This window comes from Anolis sagrei, chromosome 3, assembly GCF_037176765.1.
Source record: "Anolis sagrei isolate rAnoSag1 chromosome 3, rAnoSag1.mat, whole genome shotgun sequence".
Lineage (NCBI taxonomy): Eukaryota > Metazoa > Chordata > Lepidosauria > Squamata > Dactyloidae > Anolis > Anolis sagrei.
In genome coordinates, this window is record NC_090023.1 from 129,676,310 (window position 1) to 129,700,610 (window position 24,301).

General features: G+C 36.8%; 1 protein-coding gene across 2 annotated transcripts in view; it reads right to left on the minus strand.

Moving 5' to 3' along the window:
• Positions 1 to 24,301, minus strand: part of PIBF1 (progesterone immunomodulatory binding factor 1) — a 109,206-nt gene that overhangs the window by 16,819 nt on the left and 68,086 nt on the right. For both annotated transcript variants that reach the window (XM_060769414.2, XM_060769413.2), the window contains exons 13-16: positions 19,087 to 19,177; positions 9,626 to 9,728; positions 6,317 to 6,447; positions 3,033 to 3,117 (exon numbers count right to left, since the gene is read on the minus strand). In XM_060769414.2, coding sequence (XP_060625397.2) covers positions 3,033 to 3,117; positions 6,317 to 6,447; positions 9,626 to 9,728; positions 19,087 to 19,177 — 410 coding nt within the window. The remainder of the gene's footprint in view (positions 1 to 3,032; positions 3,118 to 6,316; positions 6,448 to 9,625; positions 9,729 to 19,086; positions 19,178 to 24,301) is intronic.

Consider the following 24,301-nt stretch of genomic DNA (forward strand, 5'->3'; position numbering starts at 1 on the left):
ATACCTAGTGTACGTACTTTTGAAAGTAGTATGCATATCACAACTTAACAATTAATTACATATTCAAGACAGTGGCTTTCAATAAATGTATTAAGAGACAGTTGGTGGCATTTAATGGAAATGAATGTACAAAGTGTTCCTAACATAAAGTACAAGTTCGCTGTAATATAAGAGAACCTTTTTTTGAGAATCTGAAAGTACATTGCTGACAGTTATAGTTTGAACACATTTGTAAAGCAGGATAAAGGGTAATGCACTAATTTAAAAGGGAAAGAAATTATCAGCACAGAGAATTAACTTAATCGCTCAACTGAAGTAATATCTAAAATGGCACCAATATACCAAACATTGAGCTTGTCATATGTATAAAAAATCAGATCTTGGTATCTTTTGAGCATGATGAAGAAAGGCAATTCATTATGGTGAATTCATTGCCTGCATTCATCATCAACTTGTCCTAATTATAGGTAGCTGCTTCCTTCAGAAAGCTGCAAGGTCAGCATAATCTTGGGGAAGAATTAGATGGTCCCATGGGGTGACTTTGCCCCGATGGTCATCTCTTTCCTAGTGTAGTAGACTCAGGACTCTTGCAGTGAAAAGTGGGGGCGGGGGCGAGAAGAGCCTTCTTTGGCTATAATGTGAAATCATTCTGGCAAAGACTCAGTGATTGTCTCTCACATTCTATCATTTACTCCAGCATGACCGCCTCTGCTTCTCCTTATCCCTATTTAGTACCTGCCACCAGCAAGGGGGAGGCAGGTGTATGAAAATCTGAGGATGCATCTACATTGTAGATTTAATGCAGTTTGACACTACTTTAACTGTCATGCCTCAATTCTATGGAGTTGTGCAAGCTGAAGATTTACAAGGTCTTTAGCCCTCTGGAATTACTCTTACCTAGTAGACTGGAGTAGAAGCCTGGGATAACAGTAAGGCAAACCTCCATGTTGTGAGTGTAAGCCAGGGAAGCAGACATCTTGAGAGTGGAAAGTTAGAAGAGGGGAGGAGCTGGAGGTCTCCTGGGATTGGCTAGAGTAGATGGGAGGAGCCAAGTCCGAGGAGGGAAAAAGTGACAGCTTCTAAGAGAGAGGAGGAGTTGGGATTTGGGAACTGAAGAAAGAAGAGGTACTTGAGAGACTAGGTTTTACTGAGAGAGAGCATTTGTGACAAGCAAGGCTGCATTATTGGCCAGAAGAGTCAAGTAGCCTCCTGGTTTACTTGTGGGTGACAACACAAGTGGTTTGCTCTCTGGGTGGAGTAGATTAGCTGTAGAGTACTCTGGTTAGAGTGGGCTAATTGCTCTGTAGACAGCCTGAGTTAGGTTAGTCTGGTACTCACTGCTATTTTGTTAAAGTAGAGTGAGGAATTTTGTTAGTAACCAAGTCAAGTAACACTTTTTAAGAAACCATTAAGAAATTGTACCTTAGTAACAAGTTAAGCTTTTATGCCTCTTAGAAGAAGTCTAACAATGCCATCACAAAACCCAGGCACCTTTTTCAGCTGCTTCTCCATTCCAGGTGCCAGCATGATGCAAGCAACAAGAGTACTGAGGAGGAGAAGGAAGGCATAAATAAGCCGAGTCACCAGAGGACCTCTACCTCTGAGGATGCTTGCCATAGATGCAGGCGAAACGTCAGGAGAAATGCCTCTAGAACATGGCTCTATAGCCCGAAAAAACCCACAAGAACCTAGTGATTCCAGCCATGAAAGCCTTCGACAATACAGTCTGTTGTATGTTTGTTTGTTCTTATAAATAAATCTTTTCTCTATTCAACTTTTAAAGAAGCCTCTATTATTAGATCATAAGTGGGATTCCCCTGATTTCTTTATACTCTCTCTGCCAAAGAGTGCTAATGCCTTGCTAAACTATAATTCCTAGAATGCAATTGTCTTGAGACATTGCAATTAAAGTGGTGTTAAACTGGATTAATTCTATAGTTGTAGGTGCACCTAAAACTCTTCCTGGCTTGTTGATATGATACTAAACCATAAGATAAGTCAAAATCCCCTTGTTTCCCCAGTTGTGTTGGGGAAAACAAAGTTGTGTCTCTGCAGGAGCCTTTTGAGTAGCAAAAATCTATGGCAGGATACATTTCCCCAAATAAATACCCGTATATCCTCTAAGAATAAGCCAACCCGAATATATGCCAAGGCACCTAATTTTACCACAAAAACCGGGTAAACATATTGACCCGAATATAAGCCAAGGGTGGGAAATGCAGCAGCTACTGGTAAATTTCAAGATAAAAATAGATACCAATAAAATTACATTAATTGAGGCATCAGTAGGTTAAATGTTTTTTTAATATTTACAGAAAACTGTAATTTAAGACGGTCCAACACTGATTAAACAATTATTCTAACCACCTTCAGTGTAAATATGCTTACCTATTCTTCCAGTAATAATAAAGAGAGTAAAATAATAAATGTAAACAATAATAATAGAGTAAAATAATGGAAATGAAATAACAGTAATAATAAAGTAAAATAATAAATGTAATAATAATAAAGAAAGAAAAATAATAAATGTAACAACAACAACAACAGAGTAAAATAATAAATAACCCTGACTCAAATATAAGCCGAGGGGGGCTTTTTCAGCCTAAAAAGGGGGCTTATACTTGAGTATATATGGTAAATGCCAAATGGTGAAGTGATTACACAGAATAATACCCCTCTATGCCCCCTTGTTGTGATGGAATTGAAGCGTTTCTCTGATTTGCCCAAAGTAGGTGGGAACGAGGTGCAATGTTAATAGTTTTTGTATGAGCTACTATTTGTTATAGAGACTATCATTTTAAGTCAGAATGGCCCATGTTTCAATGCCAGCCACACTGAAATTAATAATTATCTTAAGAATACTAACTGAATTAATGGATTCAAGGGGTTGAACACGGGATGGGGGAAGGAATTCAATATACTATGAAGGAACCACTTTGCTGGGGATTTATAAAAGTATATTTCTAAAACTAGCAAAAAGGACACATTCATTTGACTAATAGGTTAGGGGGAAGTAATAAAAACAAGATTACCTCACTGTGATTTAGAAGTCTTTCTAAATCTGCTGCCATTTGATTCTTGACATGAAGCAAAGATGTCTTTTCTTTACTCAAAACACTGGCAAAAAAGGGGAAAGTATTAAGAAATACAGTAATAGCAAGGGTGATTTCTTTTAATCTTTTATTCTGGTTGGGACATGAATTTTTAAAGCAAATTGTTGGCAACTGTGAACACATGCTGAAGCAACAGCATAAAGAAAAACTGTCCTAGTTAAAAACTGGTATATTTATATTGTAAAAAGGAAGGCACAAATGCTTACTTTAGCTTGTGATCTACAGAACATTTTAAACTAATACCAGTGACTTCAATAGGCTAAAGTCATTGCAAATGTTCAGTATACTGGTTTAACTGGTTTTTTATTTGCTCTAAAAATCAAATGAGAAAGCTGACACAGCTGGACTAATTTTCTTTAATATAACTCTATCCAGAAAAAAGCACAATAAATTAAGCACAGTTTGATTTACAGCAGTATTCAAGGCACAATTCTGGCCACCAGAGTTCAAGGAGGATGTGAAAGGAGGGCTTAAAGGAAGAATTATGGCATTGATAAGAAGATATATAAGGCATACTGAACGAACTAAAATGTTTGTTTACAAGGAAAAATTGGATGCACATCATGATCATGTGTGATATATTGAGCACACAAATTTCCTGTTTGAATATTTCTAGATAAAAAAAAGACCTAAAGGCACTAAGGTGAAATAGTAAAAGGCTTTTAGACCAGAGGTGTCAAAGAATGAGAACATTTGGACAAGGTGCTATATGCCTTAAAGTTGACTCTAATTCATGCTAATTAGGTAAAAAGGCTTTTATGGCAAGCTGCATTTCGAAGTGGATTGACACTGTCTTCCTATCAAGCTGTAAATAAAAATAACAATAATAGTTATTAGTATTTTATTTTATTTCCTACCTGCCATTCCTAGTGGGGCACAACATAGATAAACACATCATCATAAAATATTATGTATATACATATATTAAAACTTATTTCTATGAAATGCATATATTAAAATGCACAGAACGAGATTAAAGTACAGTAAACACAGGGCATGAGTTTCAAATTCATAGTTAAAAATGACCCCAAGAACACAAAATCTGGACATGCCTGTCTTCCATCCCCAAACAATTCAGGAGACACCCGCTGTCGCCTTACAGTGAATTTCTGTTGCCTCCTTATTTCCCCTCCCCCCTCCATGCTTCGTTTTTGTTTAACCAATTTTAATATGAAAATCCAAGTAGTGTTGGAGAAGAGTAAACCTACATCAGGTTGATTGGGCAAATAAAAAAAAACCTTTTGGATTAGAAGAAAGTTCTCAAAGCTGTAATTGAAAAAGGAAGTAGTCCTACCGGGTTTGGCTGTCATGAGGGGATAAAACCAACCATGGTGAATTATTCCTTTGTGCCATCCCAAGATTTACAACTTCCAAAGGATGATTCCCTGTGACAATTTACTCTTCAGAAACATATATAAATTACTTATTTCTCCCTTATGGAAGAATCAAGGAGAAACAAGCAGATTGAGAGCTCTTGGCATTCCCACTTGCCTACCATACTTGTATCTCCATGAAAATGAAGACCCTTTCCCAAAAAAGGACTTTTTTGTGGCTACTCAAGAGAATTTGTGGGGAAAGACAGCCTTAATTCATAGAGGCACTGGTGTAATCAGAAGGCTGTTTAAGAAATTAATTGGGTTTATGGTTAATAGTTGAAATATCACACTGCTGCAAGTGGATACAGATGTTGTTTTAAGATAATGTTTGCCAGCCTACTATTGGAAATTCCCAGTGTCAAGACCTTGCGTCTAACAGTAACCAGACGCAGTGCCTTTACAGCAGTGGCACCATCACTCTGGAATACTCTGCCACCTGAAGTCCGTGCCTTGAGGGACCTATCAGCTTTCCGCAGGGCATGTAAGACATATTTGTTTCGACAGGCCTTTGATCTTTGAAATTGTTGTTTTTAAATTGTTTTAAATTGTTTTTAAATTGTGTTAGATTTTAGCCTGTTCTTGTAAACCGCTCCGAGCCCCAGGGGAGTGATGGCATATAAGTTTGAATAATAAATAAATAAATAATCTGGGTACTACAGAAGCTTCTAGAGAGTTGAAAATGCCTTACTGTCTTTGATAACTGCTCCCTCTAGGGAAAATTATATGTAGAACAGAGACTGAAAAAAGTGGTTTTATATATCACAAAAAGTCAGAAAAATACAGAGAAAGACCATAAACTGGGCTGGAGCTATTACAGTACATTCCAAGTCAAGTGACACTTGACTTGGAATGTAATGGCTCCCATCTTTGGACCTGTCAGAGTTGGGAATCATACAGCCACTAGCATTTCTCTCCCTTGCTATTGTTGACTAGAGCTGCTAGGAGTTGTAGTCCAGCAATATCTGAAAGGCCACCTAATACTCATTCTTGATGTAGGAATATTTAACATGAATAGACAGATCACTAATAAGATAGATGCAATCTTACATTTAGGTTGCTAGCATTGCGAAAAGGCGGCATGAGTAATTCATGCTCCTTGACTCTCAAGAAGGCACGTGAGACATGTACGTAACTATGATGACAATACAGCTTTTAAATGTCTCTGCTAATTACCACCTTGAAATGGTTATTTAATGCAGTATAGTAATGCTTTGTAAAATTGGCTTGCTCAAGATGAAAAGTAAAACTGTTTTTGCAATTAATGGTGCAACCAGCATACATAACAAATTGAAGAGCAATCTACACATGCAACAGTTTTTATAGCACTGACAACCAATAAAAAGGCGAAAGATTTATACGATCTGAAGAGAAACCAGAGTATGTCCTGCAGGACAGCTAGACTCCATACCGCATATTCTCCTGCACTGTCCACTCTACCAGGAGCTAAGATCCAGCCTGCTAACACAAGCTATAGATTCACTGAAGAACCGCAGCGATTCTGACAAAGTGATTTTGCTTTTAAATTGCCAGGACTTTAGCTGCTGCCTTTCAGTGCCAAGATTCCTGAATGAAGTCTGCAAACTGAATGTGTAGCAAACGAGAAGCCCCTTTTTTTATTACGTGTACTATGTTTTATACTCTCTGCCATGTTATGCCAATAAAGGCTTATTGTATTGTATTGTATTTTAACCAATAAAAAGATCAGTTGCAAACAAAGCTTGGGATCAAAGGAACTTAATATGTTCTGCCATTAAAATAGGGCTGACAGGTAGAGAAATAACCCCAAAATCCAACAAAAATCATCTCTGTTTAATTTCTAACACTTACGTAACATCCTTCTCAAGTTGTGCGATACGTTCTTTCTGCGAAAGTATCTGAGAATCTCTCTGTTGTACAGAATCAATGAGGTACCTATAAGGCTGTTGCACTTGGTTCAACAAAGAATTAACATTATCTCTCTGAGAAAAAAATTAAGAAAAACATTACTCTTTATATTTCAGGGAGCAAAAATTATTTACACTTAATATATAAAAACTATATTGCAAAACACCCCTGAACACTATTTTAAAAGGCATACATTGGACCTAAATGCACACAATATTTAGAATAAACCTCAACAGTAATTTCAGACATGAAGTCAGCACATTTTGACAGGCTTACTTGTTTCTGGTTCAGCCTACTGTTTACTCAGTAAAAATGCAATTCCCAGTCAGTTAATACTAGACAAAGAAGCATGAAATGGCTAAATGAAAAGGACTTTTCAAAACGGAATGTGCTACCCATGTTCACTTGTTCTATTTAATTCTGTCCTTTTACATTATTTTCATATTATGTGCACCACAGATTCTATATTGTAAAAAGAAAAGATATCAGATCAAATTTGATGCTATACTTCACAGGTATTTATGAAAATATCACTTTATCCATTAATTCTGAATCTCTGACCAGCTCCCATTAAGGATAACTAGGTCATGGCTCCCCCCCCCCCCCCCCGCAAAAAAACAAAAACAAAACCCCAGTAGATGGTCTTAGGCAAGTCACACCCCCTCTTTCAATTCAACTCTCAGAAATCCCAGCCAGTTTACCAGCTGTTAGGATTTTGGGAGCTGAAAGCCAAAACATCTGGGGACCCACAGGTTGAAAACTACTGTGTTAGTGCAAAATTATTTCATTCTGCTAGATTTGGATAGTTCTCTACCTTGATCTACTATTTTCAGGTGACATAAGGGCATAACCCAATACTGCATTTGGGAGAGCAATATTATCTTCTGTGTGTCAGTTGTCCAGTTAGTTACCCATTTTAAAGTCATGAAACCATGAAGAAGAATAACAGGATGCTTAGCTGAAACTGTAATTTTCTGAGTTATCTGTAAACTCACATAATTTGCTCCCTTTAATATTGACACATTTCATTTCCATCTTGTGGGTTTAAGTACTCAGGGGAAGAGTGGGAACCCCGTTCAGATATAAACACTCGTATGGGTGAGGTTCTTGTCCAAAATAATTTGGCCAGCACTCAGTTTCCAATAGGCTCTGCGCAGGCACAAAACAAACTATGTATGTGAATGCAGAACAACCACTTGAAGAATCATAATTACATATAATTAAATTTTTCGTAACAACTTCTGTCTGTGGAGGATCCATATTTAATCATCCACTGAAACATGATAATCTAATATGTGTGCCATATTTATTTATTTATTTTTCTTTCTTTTTGCAATAACCAGTTGCATAATTCACAGAATAATTATTTGGTAATATTTTCTCCAACATGTCAACATTTTTTTCGTAAAGAAAAATAATGCTGCAATATATGACTTTATTGGGTTAGATCCAACTAGTTCATAAATAAGAGAAATATTGTTGACATCTATGATACTTATGTTAGTCCTAAAGAATGTAAAAGGTTTCAGTTTCTCTAGCTGATAGGGCTGTGCAAATTTTTCGTTAACTTGTCGTAAGTTGGGTCAAATTCCCAAGTGTCATATGTGCCAAAAAATTAAGAATCAAAACTTTAGCCTAGTATTTTTTCTTAAGTTGCAAAGACATTGTAGCTCTCTGTGATGCAGTTTTAATTTATAGAGCAACCAATATCTACTGGGAGGTGAAGCCAAACATGTTGCTAAGACTCTCAGCCAATCAGGACTGGGGAGGGGGGGGAGGCAGAGGCATTGCTCTTTAAATTCCCCAGTGCCTCGCCACACCCTCCACTTGTGATCAGGAAGGGAAAGAGAGAGGAGCTTCACCCCAGGTTAGCTTTCCAAACAGGCAGGCAGGCAGGCAGGAATAGGAAACAGGGTTGCACCAGAGAAAAAAGAGGGGGAGACTCCATTAGCTGCTGCTTAGCTTATAGCTTACTGTATCTGAGGCTGACTCTTTGCGGTGGGAAAAGAGAAGGAGAGAGAAGCTTTGTATGCGGTAAAGATACTGAGGCAGGGGATTGCTTATTCTTTTTTGGAGTGGACAGGTGGGCACCTTTTGTCTTATGTCTGTTTTATATTTATGCTACATTTTAGGACATCTTTGAGGATTATTGCCTGGGCTACATTGTTCTCTGTGTACTGTGTGCACATAGAGCTAAAAAAGCACATAAACATTTTTTTTCACCCAGCCACAACTTGCATTGGCAGCATTTTCTAGCACTAGTGTGATCTCTGTGTGCGTAATGCAGCAAAAAAAGAACACAACTACTTGTTTAACTCTGGCACAAGTTACCTTAGCTGTTTTTTCTAGCACTAGTATAATCTCTAAAAACATTCCAAGAAATAGCTCATGTAGTCTGTTTTTTTTTTAAAAAAAAAAATCCTCAAAACCAATAGATGAGTTAAATGTTCTGATACTGGGGCAGTGGGGCACTGTGTTAAACATGTTCTACCATTCTAACAAGTTTTACCCCAACAGCCCTAAAACTGAGGGAGAAAAGAGCCACGGAATCCCCTCCCCCTTGAAATTACTTTAACAAAATAGTAATGAAATTTCATTACGACCATAATAGTAACATTTTTTTTTACTAATGATACTTTAGGAACAAAACATCAGTGCCCCCTAATTTTGTAATGACTTTCAAAACATTTTTAATTGATTGCATAGCCTTAGTAGCTAATCAAACTACATTACCCAAATTATCAATAAAATAATAGTCCAAAAAGTTTCACACAAAAACAGTAAACTCAGGAAATGCAAATCAAACTTTTCAATGTTATGAGTGATAGAAAAGGTGGGCTATAAAAATCTCAGAATACCAACAAGTTTGAATAAACAGATGGGTTTGCAGATAAGTGAAAGCAACTGAATAAAATAGCAGTATTACATGAAAAAAATACCCCAAGAACATTGAACCAGTTTTGCTAGTTCTTTTTCTGTTCAGAAAACAGAGACTTATCTGTCTAGTCTGCATTTTTGTTTAGTCTGCGAAGTAATCTATCTTTTCATCTTTGCTTTAATTCAATATAAATTGCTCTGAAACGGATTAGCATGTATGTGTTTTCCTCAATTGTCCAAACAAGTACATGTTAAAATGCTACTTTGAAATCCCAGTCCATTATACACTATATTTGTGTGTGTGTGTGCATGTGTAAAAGAGACGGGGAGAGTGCACGCATACACATGTGAGCCTTTATCTCAGGAGTTGTATACCTCTTGTGAGATCTGAGTAACTTGTTCCTTATGATGCTCCAGATCCTTTACAAGTAATGTGTTCTGCTTTTCAAGTTGCAATAGCCTTCTAGCCAAATGACAACTGTGTCAAAAGGAAAAAGAACAGCTCAAATGAAATGTCTTCCAAAAAATGACAAATGAAGGCATACAGAACTTATATTTAACTCGCATTAACATATTAACATGCATGAACATAGTAACATTTACTTATAAATGTTAAAACAAACAGAAATAAACAATTTTCTGGATATAATGAGGAAGAAAATGTTAAATTTATAGACAAACCAACAAAAGAGAAGAAAACAAATGTATGTATATGTTGGTAGTTTTAGAGTAAACAGGTAGAGGTGTATGTTTGTTAAGCAATTGTATGTGTATGTTTATGAACTTATAATGTTGGTGCTTTTCTTGTGTGTTTTTATTGTCAAAATTAATTAAAATATTAATAATGGAAGAACATTAACATGTGTAACAGGAAATAAAATATTTTAAAATTTAAAATAATCTTAGTTTATAGACAGTTGTGATCTAATAACACAGCTGCCCAGCATTTGTGTCACAATGTGAGAACAGACCGTCACCCATCTGAGCAAGGAAGCAGTAAAGAAAGGTATTTGGGTGGCTAATAATTTTAGTGAACTTACTTTGAAGATTTTCCTATAAAATTAATCAGAAATTTGAATGTAGGTGGACCTCATTTCATTTAGGGACCAAGAGGGATTATTTCCCTGCTCTCCAACTGGAAGGTGACAGCCTACACATGAAGCTTTAAGTGAGTTAGAAGTAGAGCAGTCTTCAATGCTTCTGTTCTTTCGGATAGCATAATCATGTCTCTGTGCTTTCATGAGCAAAGGCCACTATCTATTGCATTTCAGATAATTATCAGAGAGCATCATGGACCACATAATTACCTTTAGGCAATCATTACGAAAAAGCGTCTCTACTGCTTGCACTTATCTAAGCTATAGTAAATTATAAAACCACTGGAGTAAACATATGAAGTAATTTATTTTTATAAAAGAAAGAAAAACATGGAAGAATATTGAAGAAAACAAAGTTTGTTTACTCAGTACAGTATATGTTATTTTCTTTTTGCAAGTGATATGAATGTGAGGGATTTATTGTCAAATAAACACAGTCTGGAAAAAGGAGAAAACGTATTGTATTCAAAATAATGGGAGGTGTGGTAGTTATCTTTTTGTTTGAGCACAAAATATCTCTAGACTTATTCAGAGGTTTCTCTATAAAATATCATTTATGGGGCTGAACTTTATTATTTTTGTTGGGTATTTCAGTGTACAATAATGATAATACAGGCAGTCCCTACAGACTGGGTCTGTAGGTTTGTTCTTAAGTTGAATTTGTTTGTAGGTTGGAACAGGTACACCTTTTAAGTGTAACTCCAGATTCCTGTTTAATTTTATATAGCATATGGAAGGGTTAATACTCCTGTGGTGTTTGTTTTGCTGTCTGTGCCCCTGTTCAGAAGATTTCACCTCACTTTCTGTCCCTGTGACAATTGGATTTTGAAAATTTTGGCTTGTTGTGGAAACAAAGATTGGTAATAAAGCTTCAGTGAAGGCACCCTTTCCCAATAACTCTTGCAGGAGTGGATTTCCCTTCCTAGGGGTAGATTTCCTCTCACTTTCTATTGTCTCACTCCCATTTGTAACTAGAAGTCACACGCAAGTCGGGTGTTTTTAACTCGGAGACTGCCTGTGCATGTTGAACAGAACACAGACAAAATTAAACTTATTTAAGCCCTGACTGAGATACAAAGATTTTAATGGAAGCATGGCCCACTGTGTGTGAAGAATGCTTTTGTGCTCTAACCAATGAGTAATAAATACAAGCATGATAGTATCATGTGCAGACTGTGGGCATTCCATACACCCTTGAAGAATCAGTCTCCCTCATGTGAACATGACCAGTTTTGCTGTCCCTCTTGTGTGAGCTATTCCTTTCTGAGACATGGTTGGTTGCTATACACCATGGACTTTCTAGAGAAGGTATAAAGTTGGGAAAATCCCACAGCCAATGTTCAAGTATCTCAGTGTGCTGAAAATAGGAGAGAGGAAAATAGATTTCCACTAGCAGAACAGATTTACTCCAGTGTTTACAGAACTAACAGTTTAATAGTGTCAAGGAGATGTGTGTATTAAAAAAAATGTGCTGGAAAGTTTGAATGATCTGTACTCATGGGCATCTACTTCCATAGTCTAGAATGCTTATAGCTGCAAACAGTCTTGCAGATGGCAAACACGGTTTAAAACATGAATTAGCTCTGTAACAAAGAATAATGAAATACAGAATAAAGAGTGTGCTTGTAGAAAACAATTCAGGTTTTTAAAACTTCTTTTATGATGACTGTGATGTTTTAAATCAATTCTGAAAGCAAACTGATAAATAGAATCATTTTGAAATTTTCTTTTTCAGGTGAAGGCTAGTTATAGAACAAGCAAAATGCACAGCCAGGAAATCTTTCTGTTGTTTTCAAACCATTTTTCCTCTAAAATGAACACTTTATATGCTTTAGTGCAGTCAAGCATAGGTAAATTGGTTTTTTGTTTCAAACAAGAAGGCCTCTTGGAATGTGTACAATACTTCAGTGTGTCCCAGAAAGAGGGAGTTTATAGCAGTCATTACTTCTTTGGGAAATGTTTACTTGTACTTATTGCAGAAAGGCACACAGTACATGTAGGTAATGTGTATTTATTGCAGTGTGACCTGAGACTGAAATATTCTGTGTAAGAAACCGAATGTGGGGATGGTGGGCGGAGGCGAGAGAATGGACAAGCAGCTAAAAACAAGGTGAAGGCTGCTATTGGTTTCACTTTCTGAAGCTAAGCACAGCTTTCAGCAATTTGAGATTGCTGACTTACAGTAGCAGCTCTGCATTTTGAGTGTTGATCTGTATAAATGAAAAAGCCAGACATTTAGCCAAACAGATCAACTTGCTGTATCTGACTGATTCTTCATATGAATACAGTAATAGCCATATCAAGCAACGGCCATGTAAAATTGACACAGAAAGCCATGTGAGGCATTGGGAGGCTTTGAAACACACATGTGCACTCAATCACACACACACACACACACACACACACACACGGGGTGGGGTAGATGATTAAGATTTAATATAGTGGAAATGATATTCTCTCTCATAATTAAGAAAGTCTAGGCGAAGACTGCTGTTGGCCAATTCAATGGTATTTTGTTTAAGTAACAGAAAATTATAAAAAAAAAACAGAAAAAAAGTGTATGCATGTGGAGACATGTTCACATACCATAGCAAAAAAATATGCTAAATCACATAAAACAATGGTGAGACACTGTAGTGCAGTTGTTCTCAACCTTCTTAATGCTGTGACCCCTTAATACAGTTCCTCTTGTAGTGGTGACCCCCAACCATAACATTATCATTACTGTTACTTAACTGCAATTTTGCTACTGTTATGAATGTTAATGCAAATATCTGATATACAGGATGTATCTTCATTCACTGGCACACAGAACTCCCACGACCAACAGAAAATACTAAAACAATTTGGTGGGCATTGACTTTGAGTTTAGGAGTTGTAGTTCACCTACATCCAGAGAACACTGTGGACTAAAACAATGATAGATCTGGACCAAACTTGGCACAAATACTCCATATGCTCAAATGTGAGCACTGGTGGAGTTTGGGGGAAAATAGACCTTGACATTTGGGAGTTGTAGTTTCTGAGATTTATAGTTCGCCTATTTATTTATTTACGATATTTATATGCCACCCTTCTCACCCCAAAGGAGACCCAGAGCGGCTTACAAGATATATATACATACAATATATTATATTATATTATATTATTAGCATACAGAACCCCAGTGACCAACAGAAAATGCTTCCAAAAAGGAAGAGAAGGACAGGCAGAGAGATCTTCAGCCTCCTCTGCTAAAGGGGTTCCTAAGACTATTGGAAATATGTGTTTTCTGATGGTGTTTGGCAACCCCTCTGACACACCCTCGTGACCCCCCCAGAGGTCCCGACCCCCAGGTTGAGAAACACTGCTGTAGTGCATAGCAAAGTATTGTCTTGTTGGAAACTTGATTTTAAAAAAGAAAGGTGTGAAACAAAGATCATAATAATTCTTAAGGAGTGCCCCAAAGGCCTTCTTTGACTCAGGCTTTAGTGCTTCATTCCCCTTTTGGGTTTTGTTCTTTCAAGTGTCAATTTACACTGTCGTTCCTACCGAGAGACATTGGTGATTGCTTTTGATTAAGAATTACACTAAACACGATTTAAAAATAAACAAGTAAAACCATTAAAAGCCTATTCATATACCCAAAGCACTTCACAGCACCGCTTGTCCCAGTCTTAAGAACTTGCTTCTTCAAAGGCTTGTCTGAAAAGGTTGTCTCCTACTGTAAGAAGGACAGGAGGGAGGGGGCCATTCTGGCTTCCCTGGGCAAGGAATTCCAGAGTCAAGGGGCAGCCACCAAGAAGGCCCTCTCTCACAGTCCCCGAAACTGCAGTTGTGATGAAGGTGGAACTGAGAGAAGGGCTTCTCAGAGCCCTGTAAGGTTCTTACAGGAATATATGTTCTTCCAAATAGTCTGGACCTGAGCCGTACAGCTGTTTATAGGTCATAACCAGCATATTTAATTACGCCCGGAAACAGACTTGCAGCCAGTGAAGTTGTTGCAACAGTTGTATGTTCCCTTTAGCTAGCCCTGGTTAACAATGTGGCTGCAGCTCTTTGAATCAGCTGCAGTTTCTGAACAGTCTTCATATGCAGCCCTGCATGGAGCACCTTACTGTAATCCAATGAGATGTTACTAAGGAATGTAATGGGTGTTTTGGTGCATAAGTTTAAATGTGCAAAGGTGGTCCTTGCCACTGCAGAAACCTGGGCCTCCAGGTTCAATGCCAAGTCCAAGAGTATCCCAAACTGAACCTGTGTCTTCAGGAGTGCATCCCCATCTAAGACATGCTGGATCCCTACCCCCTGATTTGCCTTCCAACTAATTAGGAGCACCTCTGTCTTGTCTGGATTAAGTTTTAATTTGTTTTCCCATATCCAGTCCATTATTGATGACAGACATTAGTTTAGGACCAGGATAGTTTCCTTGGCTTTAGGTGGAAAGGAGTAGTAGAGTTGGGTGTCATCTCCATACAGACAATACTAAACACCAAATCTCAGGATTACCAGTCCTAGTGGTTTCATGTATATGTTGAACAGTATGGGGGCTCCACAAGCCAACATCCAAGGATTTAGACATAAGTCCCCTAGGTCACCCTTTTAGGAAGAAACAAAACCACTGTTAGACAGTGTCTCCAAGTCCCCTCTTAGCAAGGTGACCCAGAAGGATACCATGGTTGATTTAGACCCAAGTGTATACTTTGTACCTAAAATGTGTTCCTCAGCACTCTGGGTTCATCAAAAAGGAAAAAGATAAATAGAAATAACAACAATAACAACTACTTTTATTTGTTACCTGCCTCTACTCACAACCTGAGGTGGGGTACAATACAGCTAAAACAGCCAGATAAAATATAATATCATAAAACTCAGTACCATAAAATGGAAAACACAGAATGCAAGCCAAATAGATTTTTTACACCCATTTAGTAAAGACAAATGGGTATAGAAAACCGAGGGAATATAGCCACGAGACAGATAGTGTAAAGCCCTTAGATTAGATAATGTAGATTGTTTGTAGTTATTGGGGGGTTTTTTAATGTTAAAGATGTAGTAATATTATTCTAGAAAAAGCATTTTAATCTTTTCTTGTTGTTGATATTGTTTCATTTTTATATGTAGGTTTTGTTTTAATAGTTTAAATAAAAATAATTATTTTTACTTCTTTTTTCTGACTTATGCAGAGGTTCATGAGGAAGCAATAGTGTGTTATGTCAGAATTAGATCTTCTTGCTGTGTTAGTCTGATGCTACAAATTACACACACACACACACACACAAATAATACTATGTTAACAAAAACAGAATCTTGTGAAAACTTGAATGCTAACAAGTTGATTATGGCACTCAGCTTTGAAGAACCAGAGGCTATTTAAATGCATTCATTTAATTAGGATGGCATTTTATGCCTGGGATCTTCCCTATGGAAGCTTATGCCATAATAAATCTGTTAACTTTAAGATACAGAATTTCCAGATTTCTACAGTCTTTAGACAAGACTATGAAAAAAAGGACCCTTCCAGATGAGCTCACAAAGCATTAATTGTTCCAAGTTCTAAAATAACTATTGTCCCTATCCAAAAGTAGTGAGTACATATGTTTGCTGCAGGGGAAATGAGAGATTGGGGCTCACCATGAATGATCATTCTTGGAAAATTGCATGAGCAATCCAGACTCATGGGTTTCCCCTCATGCCAGCTGATCAAGGCAGGCATCCAAAGTTATTTTCTGTTTCTACACTCTCACTTATCAGTTTATTTATAAAGCTTTGCTAGATACGTTTGGTCAGATATATTATTCAAAGTATATTAGAACTGTAGAAAAGATTTACTGTCTTTAAAATTCTGAGTGGCAGTGGACTTCTCATTCAGTCATCTAGGAATAATAATTCATGGGATATACAAAGGCCGTATTTGCAAGTGTGTTCACTTTATACTACATATCAATGTTTTCTGCTTGTAATACAGTCCTTCCAAATACCACCTGAGCAGTTTTATACAAGTCTAACTTGTAATGCCTTATGGATCTGGCTGAATGTACCTACACATTATTAGGCTTCTGCACTTTCCAAGAGTCATAACATAGGAAAATGAAAGCTTAAATCCATCTTGCTAACATAATTTTGAAGCTTTATTACCGATAGTTGTTGGAAGACAGCAAACAAATAGGGCTTCTATATATTGTATTTAACTTGACCTCTTTATATACATTTTAGAGCTCTCCTAATATCTATGGAGTGCTAATGCATTTCTAACTGATGAGTTGGGTTTTCTTTTTACCAAAAAGTTGGCAAGAGTATAGTTCTATCCAAATGTTTAATATACAGACTTTTTAGAATGAATGTTGGACCTAAAGTCAGTGTCACTTTGTCCTCCTCAAATCTGCACAAGACAGACAGAAAAGTCATGTGAGACACTCTTCTTATTGAAATAACTGTGACTAAAGTGCTATGTTTAGTGCCAAAATCCTCAGCGTTGTTCTATGCAGTGGCTGAAATGGAAGTTTTGTTAATACATTTAATACTAAATCCAAATCTCCTTCAAAAATGTTTTTACATGAAGATAATTGGAAAGAGCCTGACTCCACTCACCAAAATAGTTGACAACACTGCCATTTGCTTTTTAAAAGTGTTTGGCATGAAACTTTGTCGTGTCAATCTTAAAATAATCCAAAACATTTCCTATTTGAATCTAAAATGGAAACTAGCTTCTTTCTTCATCACATCTTGAAAGATTTCCAAGTCATGTCATATACCCTTTGGGTGGATTGCCTCTTCAATGCTAGAATCAAATTCAATGGCATCAAATCAAAATATCTCAATCTTCTCTCAATCTTCTAAATGTTGCTGCTCAGTAGCCATGCAGTCAGCTTTGGTCATTAGGAGGATGAGCAATGCTTAGATTTATTCAGATATTTCCAATGTTTGTCACTCTTTTTATTATAATCTTGCTTAATGATTGCTTATTTTAAGAAAAGAATTTAATTTGATCATGATGATTTCTTAAGTACATTTACATTGTATGTAACTGAAGTCATTAAATCTATTCCTCCTCTCTATGAAAAATTGTTCATTTTTATTGAATTCATTAAGTTTGAATTAATTTAATTATAATTCATTTGATTGAAAATAGTATGTTATGAAGATATAATTTGTTCAGCAGTGGACCTTAAAAACCTCTCTGCTGGAACCTCATACTAGCTTGAAGCTTTTTTCATATTTACCTATTCATCTTCTCCTTAATCATTTTTTTTACAATTTCACTAATAGGTTTCTGGAGAAAATACAAAGTATTGATTATTACCTTTAAAGCACCTATATGGTTTGGGTCTAGGTTACCTGCAGGACTGTCTCCTCATACAATCCACCCTGCACATTTGAAGTTTATGTGTGGATGATTTTAATGTGTACTGTTTAATGTGTAATTTTAATATGTAATGTTTTAATCTATGTGTTTTAAATAGTTTTATGTGTTTTACTTTTATATTCTAGGAGCTGCAGTGGTGCAATGGGTTAAACCCTTGTGCTGGCTGAACCTCTGACCTGTAAGTTCGGTTGCTGACCTGAAGTTGCTTGTTTGAATTATTGGATGGGGTGAGCTCCTGTCTGTCAGCTCTAGCTTGCTAGGACATGAGAGAAGCCTCCCAGCTAACACCTCCGGGCATCCCCTGGGCAATGTCTCTATAGACGGTCAATTCTCTCACATCAGAAGTGACTTGCAGTATGTCCTCAAGTCGCTTCTGACACTATTTTAAAAAAACTTGTATATTATATTTTGATCTATGTTTTATCTCAACTTGAAGAGAGATGGGTAATATCATTACCATCATCATTATCATCATAGTTGTCGCTATTGTTTCAGACATGCCTACTTCCTGTAACTGTTTGTGGAAGCAACCCATGACTTTCCTCTTAAATATATTGGTTCTTTTGTAAACTATGCAGTTCATTATTCTTCCCTGCCATGTGCTGTTATTTCTCTTGTAAAGATTGATGCTACTATGATCTTTACATAAGGGCAGGCACTTAGAGAATTGTTTCTTATATCAAGTAATGTTCTGCAATGGTAAAGACAAATCAAACATACCACTTTTTCTTATGGAGGGAAGAAGAAATTCAAAATGGGTGAAGGAAGGGAAGACAGAATGGAATGCATTATTGTGAAGGCCAGCACGGTGGATTACAATATTAAAAGACTGGTTCATTATTGCAAATCCAATTTTCTATTTGATCAATGGTGTTCAAAATACCGTAACATACAATCTAATTAAAGGAGGAATTAAATATGATTCTAAAAAAATCAAATGCATATAAATGTTATGTTTGTTTAAAAAACCTACATGCCATTGTTTGTCACAGAATTAATCAAGTCAATCAATTTATCTTCAAAAATTCAGTATAGTAAAATATTATGGAAATTATGAAAAGGCCACTTATACTTGCTTAGAAAAAGTCAGATTTTTCCTTCCATGGCTAAAGCCTTCACTCATCAACTGCCTCTTCCTGCAAACTAGCCTTACATGATCTATGTCAGAGACACATAGCAAGCAAAGTGCTTCATGCTATAGATAAGCTTGAAAAATGAATATAAGCTTCAAGATGACTTTGATAATTGTATCTGATATTAGTGATACATCATATGGAAAACATGCAGCATATGTTTGGAGAATGGGTTTCCAAACAATGTCTTGTTATATATAATTTCATAACTGAATGGGAAAAAATATTGCAAACAGAACTGTGAGCTGATATAGATTTTACCTTTGCTTCAACCGTCTTTTGGCTGTGGTAGGAACATTTGCACCATATCCATAGGAGAAGAGAACTCTTTCTGCTTCATCTTCATTTTCAACTATAAACATACAAAGAAAAACAGAAAAACATCTAGGAAAGAGTAATGTAATGTTGCTGGACAAGAAGGGATGATCAAGGGAAATTTGTAGTAAACTGCTTTGAAAGCCTCCATGAACTATAAAAGCAGGATATAAGTATTATGAATGAATAAATAAATAAATAAATAAATGAGAAAATGATAGGGAGATAAAAACATGAGCTTCCTTTTTGCTATGGCTGTCTTATAAAACATTTTAAAGCATATTAAAATATAAATATAAAAAATATAGAGTTTATAATACAACAGTGACACTGCTATGCAATACAATATCATTTAGTACATCATGAATTTCTTTTAGACCTCACTTTTTCTTCAAGAAGCTCAGGTGGCCTATATGGTTATCTTGCCATAATCTCCCCAACACCCATTTTCTCTTCACAATAATCTTGTATGACTGGCTAGTTCATAACTTTCAAGGGCACACACACATTTAATTGAGTCACAGAGTCTAGATTCCCAAAAATCGTTACAAAAACCCAACATCCAAATACGGAACCCTTCTAGAACTTTTAAATTCAATGACTGTGTCGGCACTATTCCGCTATTGTTTTAAAAAAATGACACAAGACTTGTAGTATTTTTATTGTTTTTAGTAGATGAATGAAATCATAGTCACTAATAAAGGGAGAAGTGCTATTAACTACACCCTTGATTCCTGGAATGGAGAAATGACTAGGGCAGTAGACATAGTCGCCCCTGAGAGGATGACTCTGCAGATGCAATGACACAGAGTAGACGTTCCAATAGACTCCAGGCCACATTTGGTCGAATTTGCTCCGAGTTTCTGCCACTGGATGCTCTAGTCTCCATCTCACTAATTTCCCTGTTGCTGGCTCCCTAGTAAACATTCCCATGGGACAGAATACTCAGGGATGATCGCTTCTCCATTTCAGAGATGAACCAGAACTTTGGAAGCATCATCTGTCATGTGATTTCTGTTTCCCATGCTATTTAACAACTGAACACCAGGAGTCCTACATGGTTAAAAATAATCAATTTATTCAAATACGTGTGTATTAATTCAATCTAATTGCAGCTATACTCAATTAATATTGAATTAATATCATTGCTTCCTCTATGAATAAAGAAGTATTATTTTACAAGTCTGAAATAAACATGGACAGCTTCTCACAATCATGTCAAGGAGCATATACATAATTTCTATTTGGACATTTATTACTCTCAGCATTCTTAATGTATTAGGAATTGAACTTTGTTACACTATCCTGGACAAGAGGCTACTATTAGACCAGAATATAGAGAAACAGAATAATTTCAATTTGATATGAGCCAGAGAATGCTGTATTTTAACACCCTATCAGTTTAATGTGTATGTTGAAGATCTCATATGTAACACAGGATTAGACTCAGAGGAAGAAAATATGAGGAAGAGACACCAGCAGTTTAAGATATGCAAAGACTAGAAAAAATTACTGAAGAAAGTCAAGAAAGAAAAGGCAAATGCAAGTTGACAGTTGAGGATTAAGAAAACAAAAAAAAAATAACCACAGAATATTTACAGAACCAGGATTGTGGCGCAGCTGGCTGAGTGTCAGATGCATTAAGATCACTCCGACCAAAAGATCGTGAGTTTGTAGCCAGCCCGGGTTGGAGTGGGTTTCCAACCATTGTGTAGCCCGTTGTCGACCTTTGCAACCCAAAAGACAGTTGCATTTGTCAAGTAGGAAAATAAGGCACCACCTTAAAAGTGTGGGGAGGCTAAAATTAACTAATTTATGAGGCCATAAAGAAGCACTCCAGCGGGGAAGCATGCGAGGAATGCGGAGGTACTTAATCAGCGTGGCAGATGGACGATGAAAGCGACAGCTCCCCTGGCGGCCAGAAAAAGTTAAATAGCCTCTGTGTAAGTCTGTATATGTCTGTACGTCAAAATTGGCATTGAATGTTTGCCATATATGTGTACACTGTAATCTGCCCTGAGTCCCCTGCGGGGTGAGAAGGGCAGAATATAAAAGCTGTAAATAAATAAATAAATAATGATGAAGATATAGAAATAGTTCAAGATTGTCCAAACCTTCGCTCAGTCGTTAACCAGAATGGAGAAGAAATCAAAAGAAAATTAGGACTTGAAAGGATAGCTATGAAGGAACTAGACAAGATCCTGAATTATTATGACATTACCATAGCATATGATGGATTGTCCATTACATCATATTTCCCATTTCTGTGTATGCTTGTGAAAGCTGGACAGTGACGAAAGCTGACAGGAAGAAAACAAATTCATTTGAAATGTGATGCTACTGCTAAAAATACAAGTAAGTGGGTACTAAAGCCAATCAAGCCCAAGTTCTCCCAAGAATCCAAGATGACTAAGGTGAGACTGTTGTACTTTGACATATCATTAGAAGACAAGACTCACTAGAGAAGACAATAATGCTTGGTGAGGCACAAGGCAGTAGGAAACGCTGGTTCAAATCCGGGGAGAGGCGGACGAGCTCCCTCTATCAGCTCCAGCTCCTCATGCGGGGACATGAAAGAAGCCTTTCATCTAACTTTGAACTTGGTGAGGTCAAGATCTTGGTACAGTTCTAAATTTGTGAAATTCTGAGTAAACTATGTTGAATCATTTGTGTATATGGATGTGATCTTAATTTTTAAGCACATGCTTTGTCTCCTGGTTGTAATGGACCATGATAGCTTGGGGTGGATTTTAACCTGGATTAACCTGGATTTTAACCTGGGCTTCACTAGTCTTTGTGCAACATTTTAACCACTACACAACAGTCATGCTCGACACCAGTCTACTTAAGTCTAATACAGTAATGTTAATTAAGTATTATAATTATATAATAATATGAACAATATCAATATGGAGATACAGACGTCAGCCTGCTTGAAAGCTGAGATCCTCAGAAGAGGCCCTGCTGTATGTCCCAACACTTCATGAAGTTAGATTGGTGATAGCATCTTGACTGTGGAACTCCCTTCAACTCTTTTCCAGTGGGATGTCAAAACCGTATGCATGGCCTTCAATGACTGAAACCTCTCTGTTTTAAACATTTTTTAAAAAATTCTGACTGCTTTGAAAATTTTTAGAGAACATTTTAACATGCATTTACCATGTTTATATCTATGTACTGCTTTCTTTCCTTTTATTAGCCCATTGCATCAGGAGGGGAAAAGTGTCATAGAAAAATCTGAACTACATAAATAAACCAGATAGTATGATCTATGGCAATTTGTTCTGAATGGAATAATTACCTATATAGAAAGAAGGATAGAAAAACCAATTCACAAATCTGTATTGACCGAGAAATGTTCAGCTTTTAGAAATGCAGTACACCTAAAATAATTCAGGGATACGCGAAGTGAGAAGGGAAAATTGAGGTGATAGTAAGGTAACACAGGCTTTCAGCAGCTGCTTTAGGCATATCTAGTGACCTAAATCTCTTGAAGATAGTTTACTATTAAACATTAACAATAATTTTTTCAGTGCACAACTGTTAAAACAGTGGTAGAATGGGTGGTCTTCAAGATGCTGTTGGATTGCAATGCCTTTTAGCCATAGTACTGCTAACACCAAGGGAGGTTGGCAGTTGCACTCCATCATCTGGAGTGTCACACAGTCCCCATCCTTAAACTGATGTGAAGTCCACTGCTTTTCAGTACATGTGATAGGGATATCCTTTAGTGCAGGTCATCTTTCAAGTCAAACCAAATTTGCAAGAGAGATACACAGAGGCAAAAGGCAGAAATCCAGGCCAGCATGATTTCAACATGTTGCTTTTGCATTTTGCTCTCCAAGAGTGGAGGGGAAGTGAATGCCTGCCTTTCAGAATAGCAAGCAAATAAGAATAACTGACTGAGAGTTTAACTGTCTCACGGCAATATCAATGTATCATTTCAGGAAATGATTAGCATTGGTCTTCTTAATAGATTATTCATTCATTTATGAAATATATAAATAATCTCTCTTCTCTGCACCCTCCCTGATCTATGATATAAAAGAGCAAACAAGCACTATTTAGCCTTGGAAGTGAGTGTTCTTTTTTCCTGGCAACATATGCAACTATAATTATACACAGTTAGGAGAATAATTATGAGCACAAAATGTACAGGACAAAATATTTTTGGCAAGAAGTCTCTCAAATTTAAATGCAAACACAGAGAGAGGGAAAGAAAGAGAGGAAGAGGAGAGAGAGTACACTGTAAGAACATAAAGTTTATTTCGATAAGCCTTTTGACAACAGTAAACTCAAAGAAATGAAAAATGAACACATTGAAGTGATTTCTGAGTATTTTAAATCACAGTGGTAAATATGTTTTAGGATAATAGGATTTTTCTCTCTCTCTCACTCTCATTCACAGATAGAGTTGATTAAATGAGTACTAGGATAACAACAAAACAACTGCCAAGTTTGACAGGGGCTGATAATGTAACAACAAATGAAAAGATAGCTATGGTCCCATTTTATAAGTGAATATTGAATATGACAAAAGTAGTTTTAATAAAATCACTCAATTAGATTATAGCAGACTGGGGACATTAATCTAGATTTTTCTGCAACAGGTTTTATGAACTGTACTTACATCCAACACCTGCTGAGATTTACCTCAAGGAGCCCCAACAGAGAGAAGAAAGGAGGAGGATTCCACTTATACAAGGTTTCTGAATAAAGCAGACAGCCCAGATGCTTTCTCAGCTGTCAGCAAACTTCTCAACCTTTTAGCAAAGTAGCTAAAAAGGGATGGGAAAATACCTCTGTGTTTTTCACTCTCTCTGTGTTATCTACAGTCAGTGACCAATGGGGTCACCCCATGTAGGTCCTTGTGGCCATTTCCAAAGGGCTTGACCTATGGCACCTCTGGCAGGGTGGAAGGCAAGCAGACATGTGCCTGAGATGCCTGCTTTTTACAAGAACCTTGTATAAGTGGAGGCCTTCCCCTTTGTATATTCCCTCTGTCAGGGTTCCTGGAGGATAAATTAAGCAGGCACTAGATTTATGACTAGCCCCCTTTCCCCAAAGATGAATGTTTCGATTTGTATTTTATTTGGAGTATTTCAGATTTCCAGGTGAGGAAGACTCAACTTGTACTATGTTTGGGCTAACACACTCATTC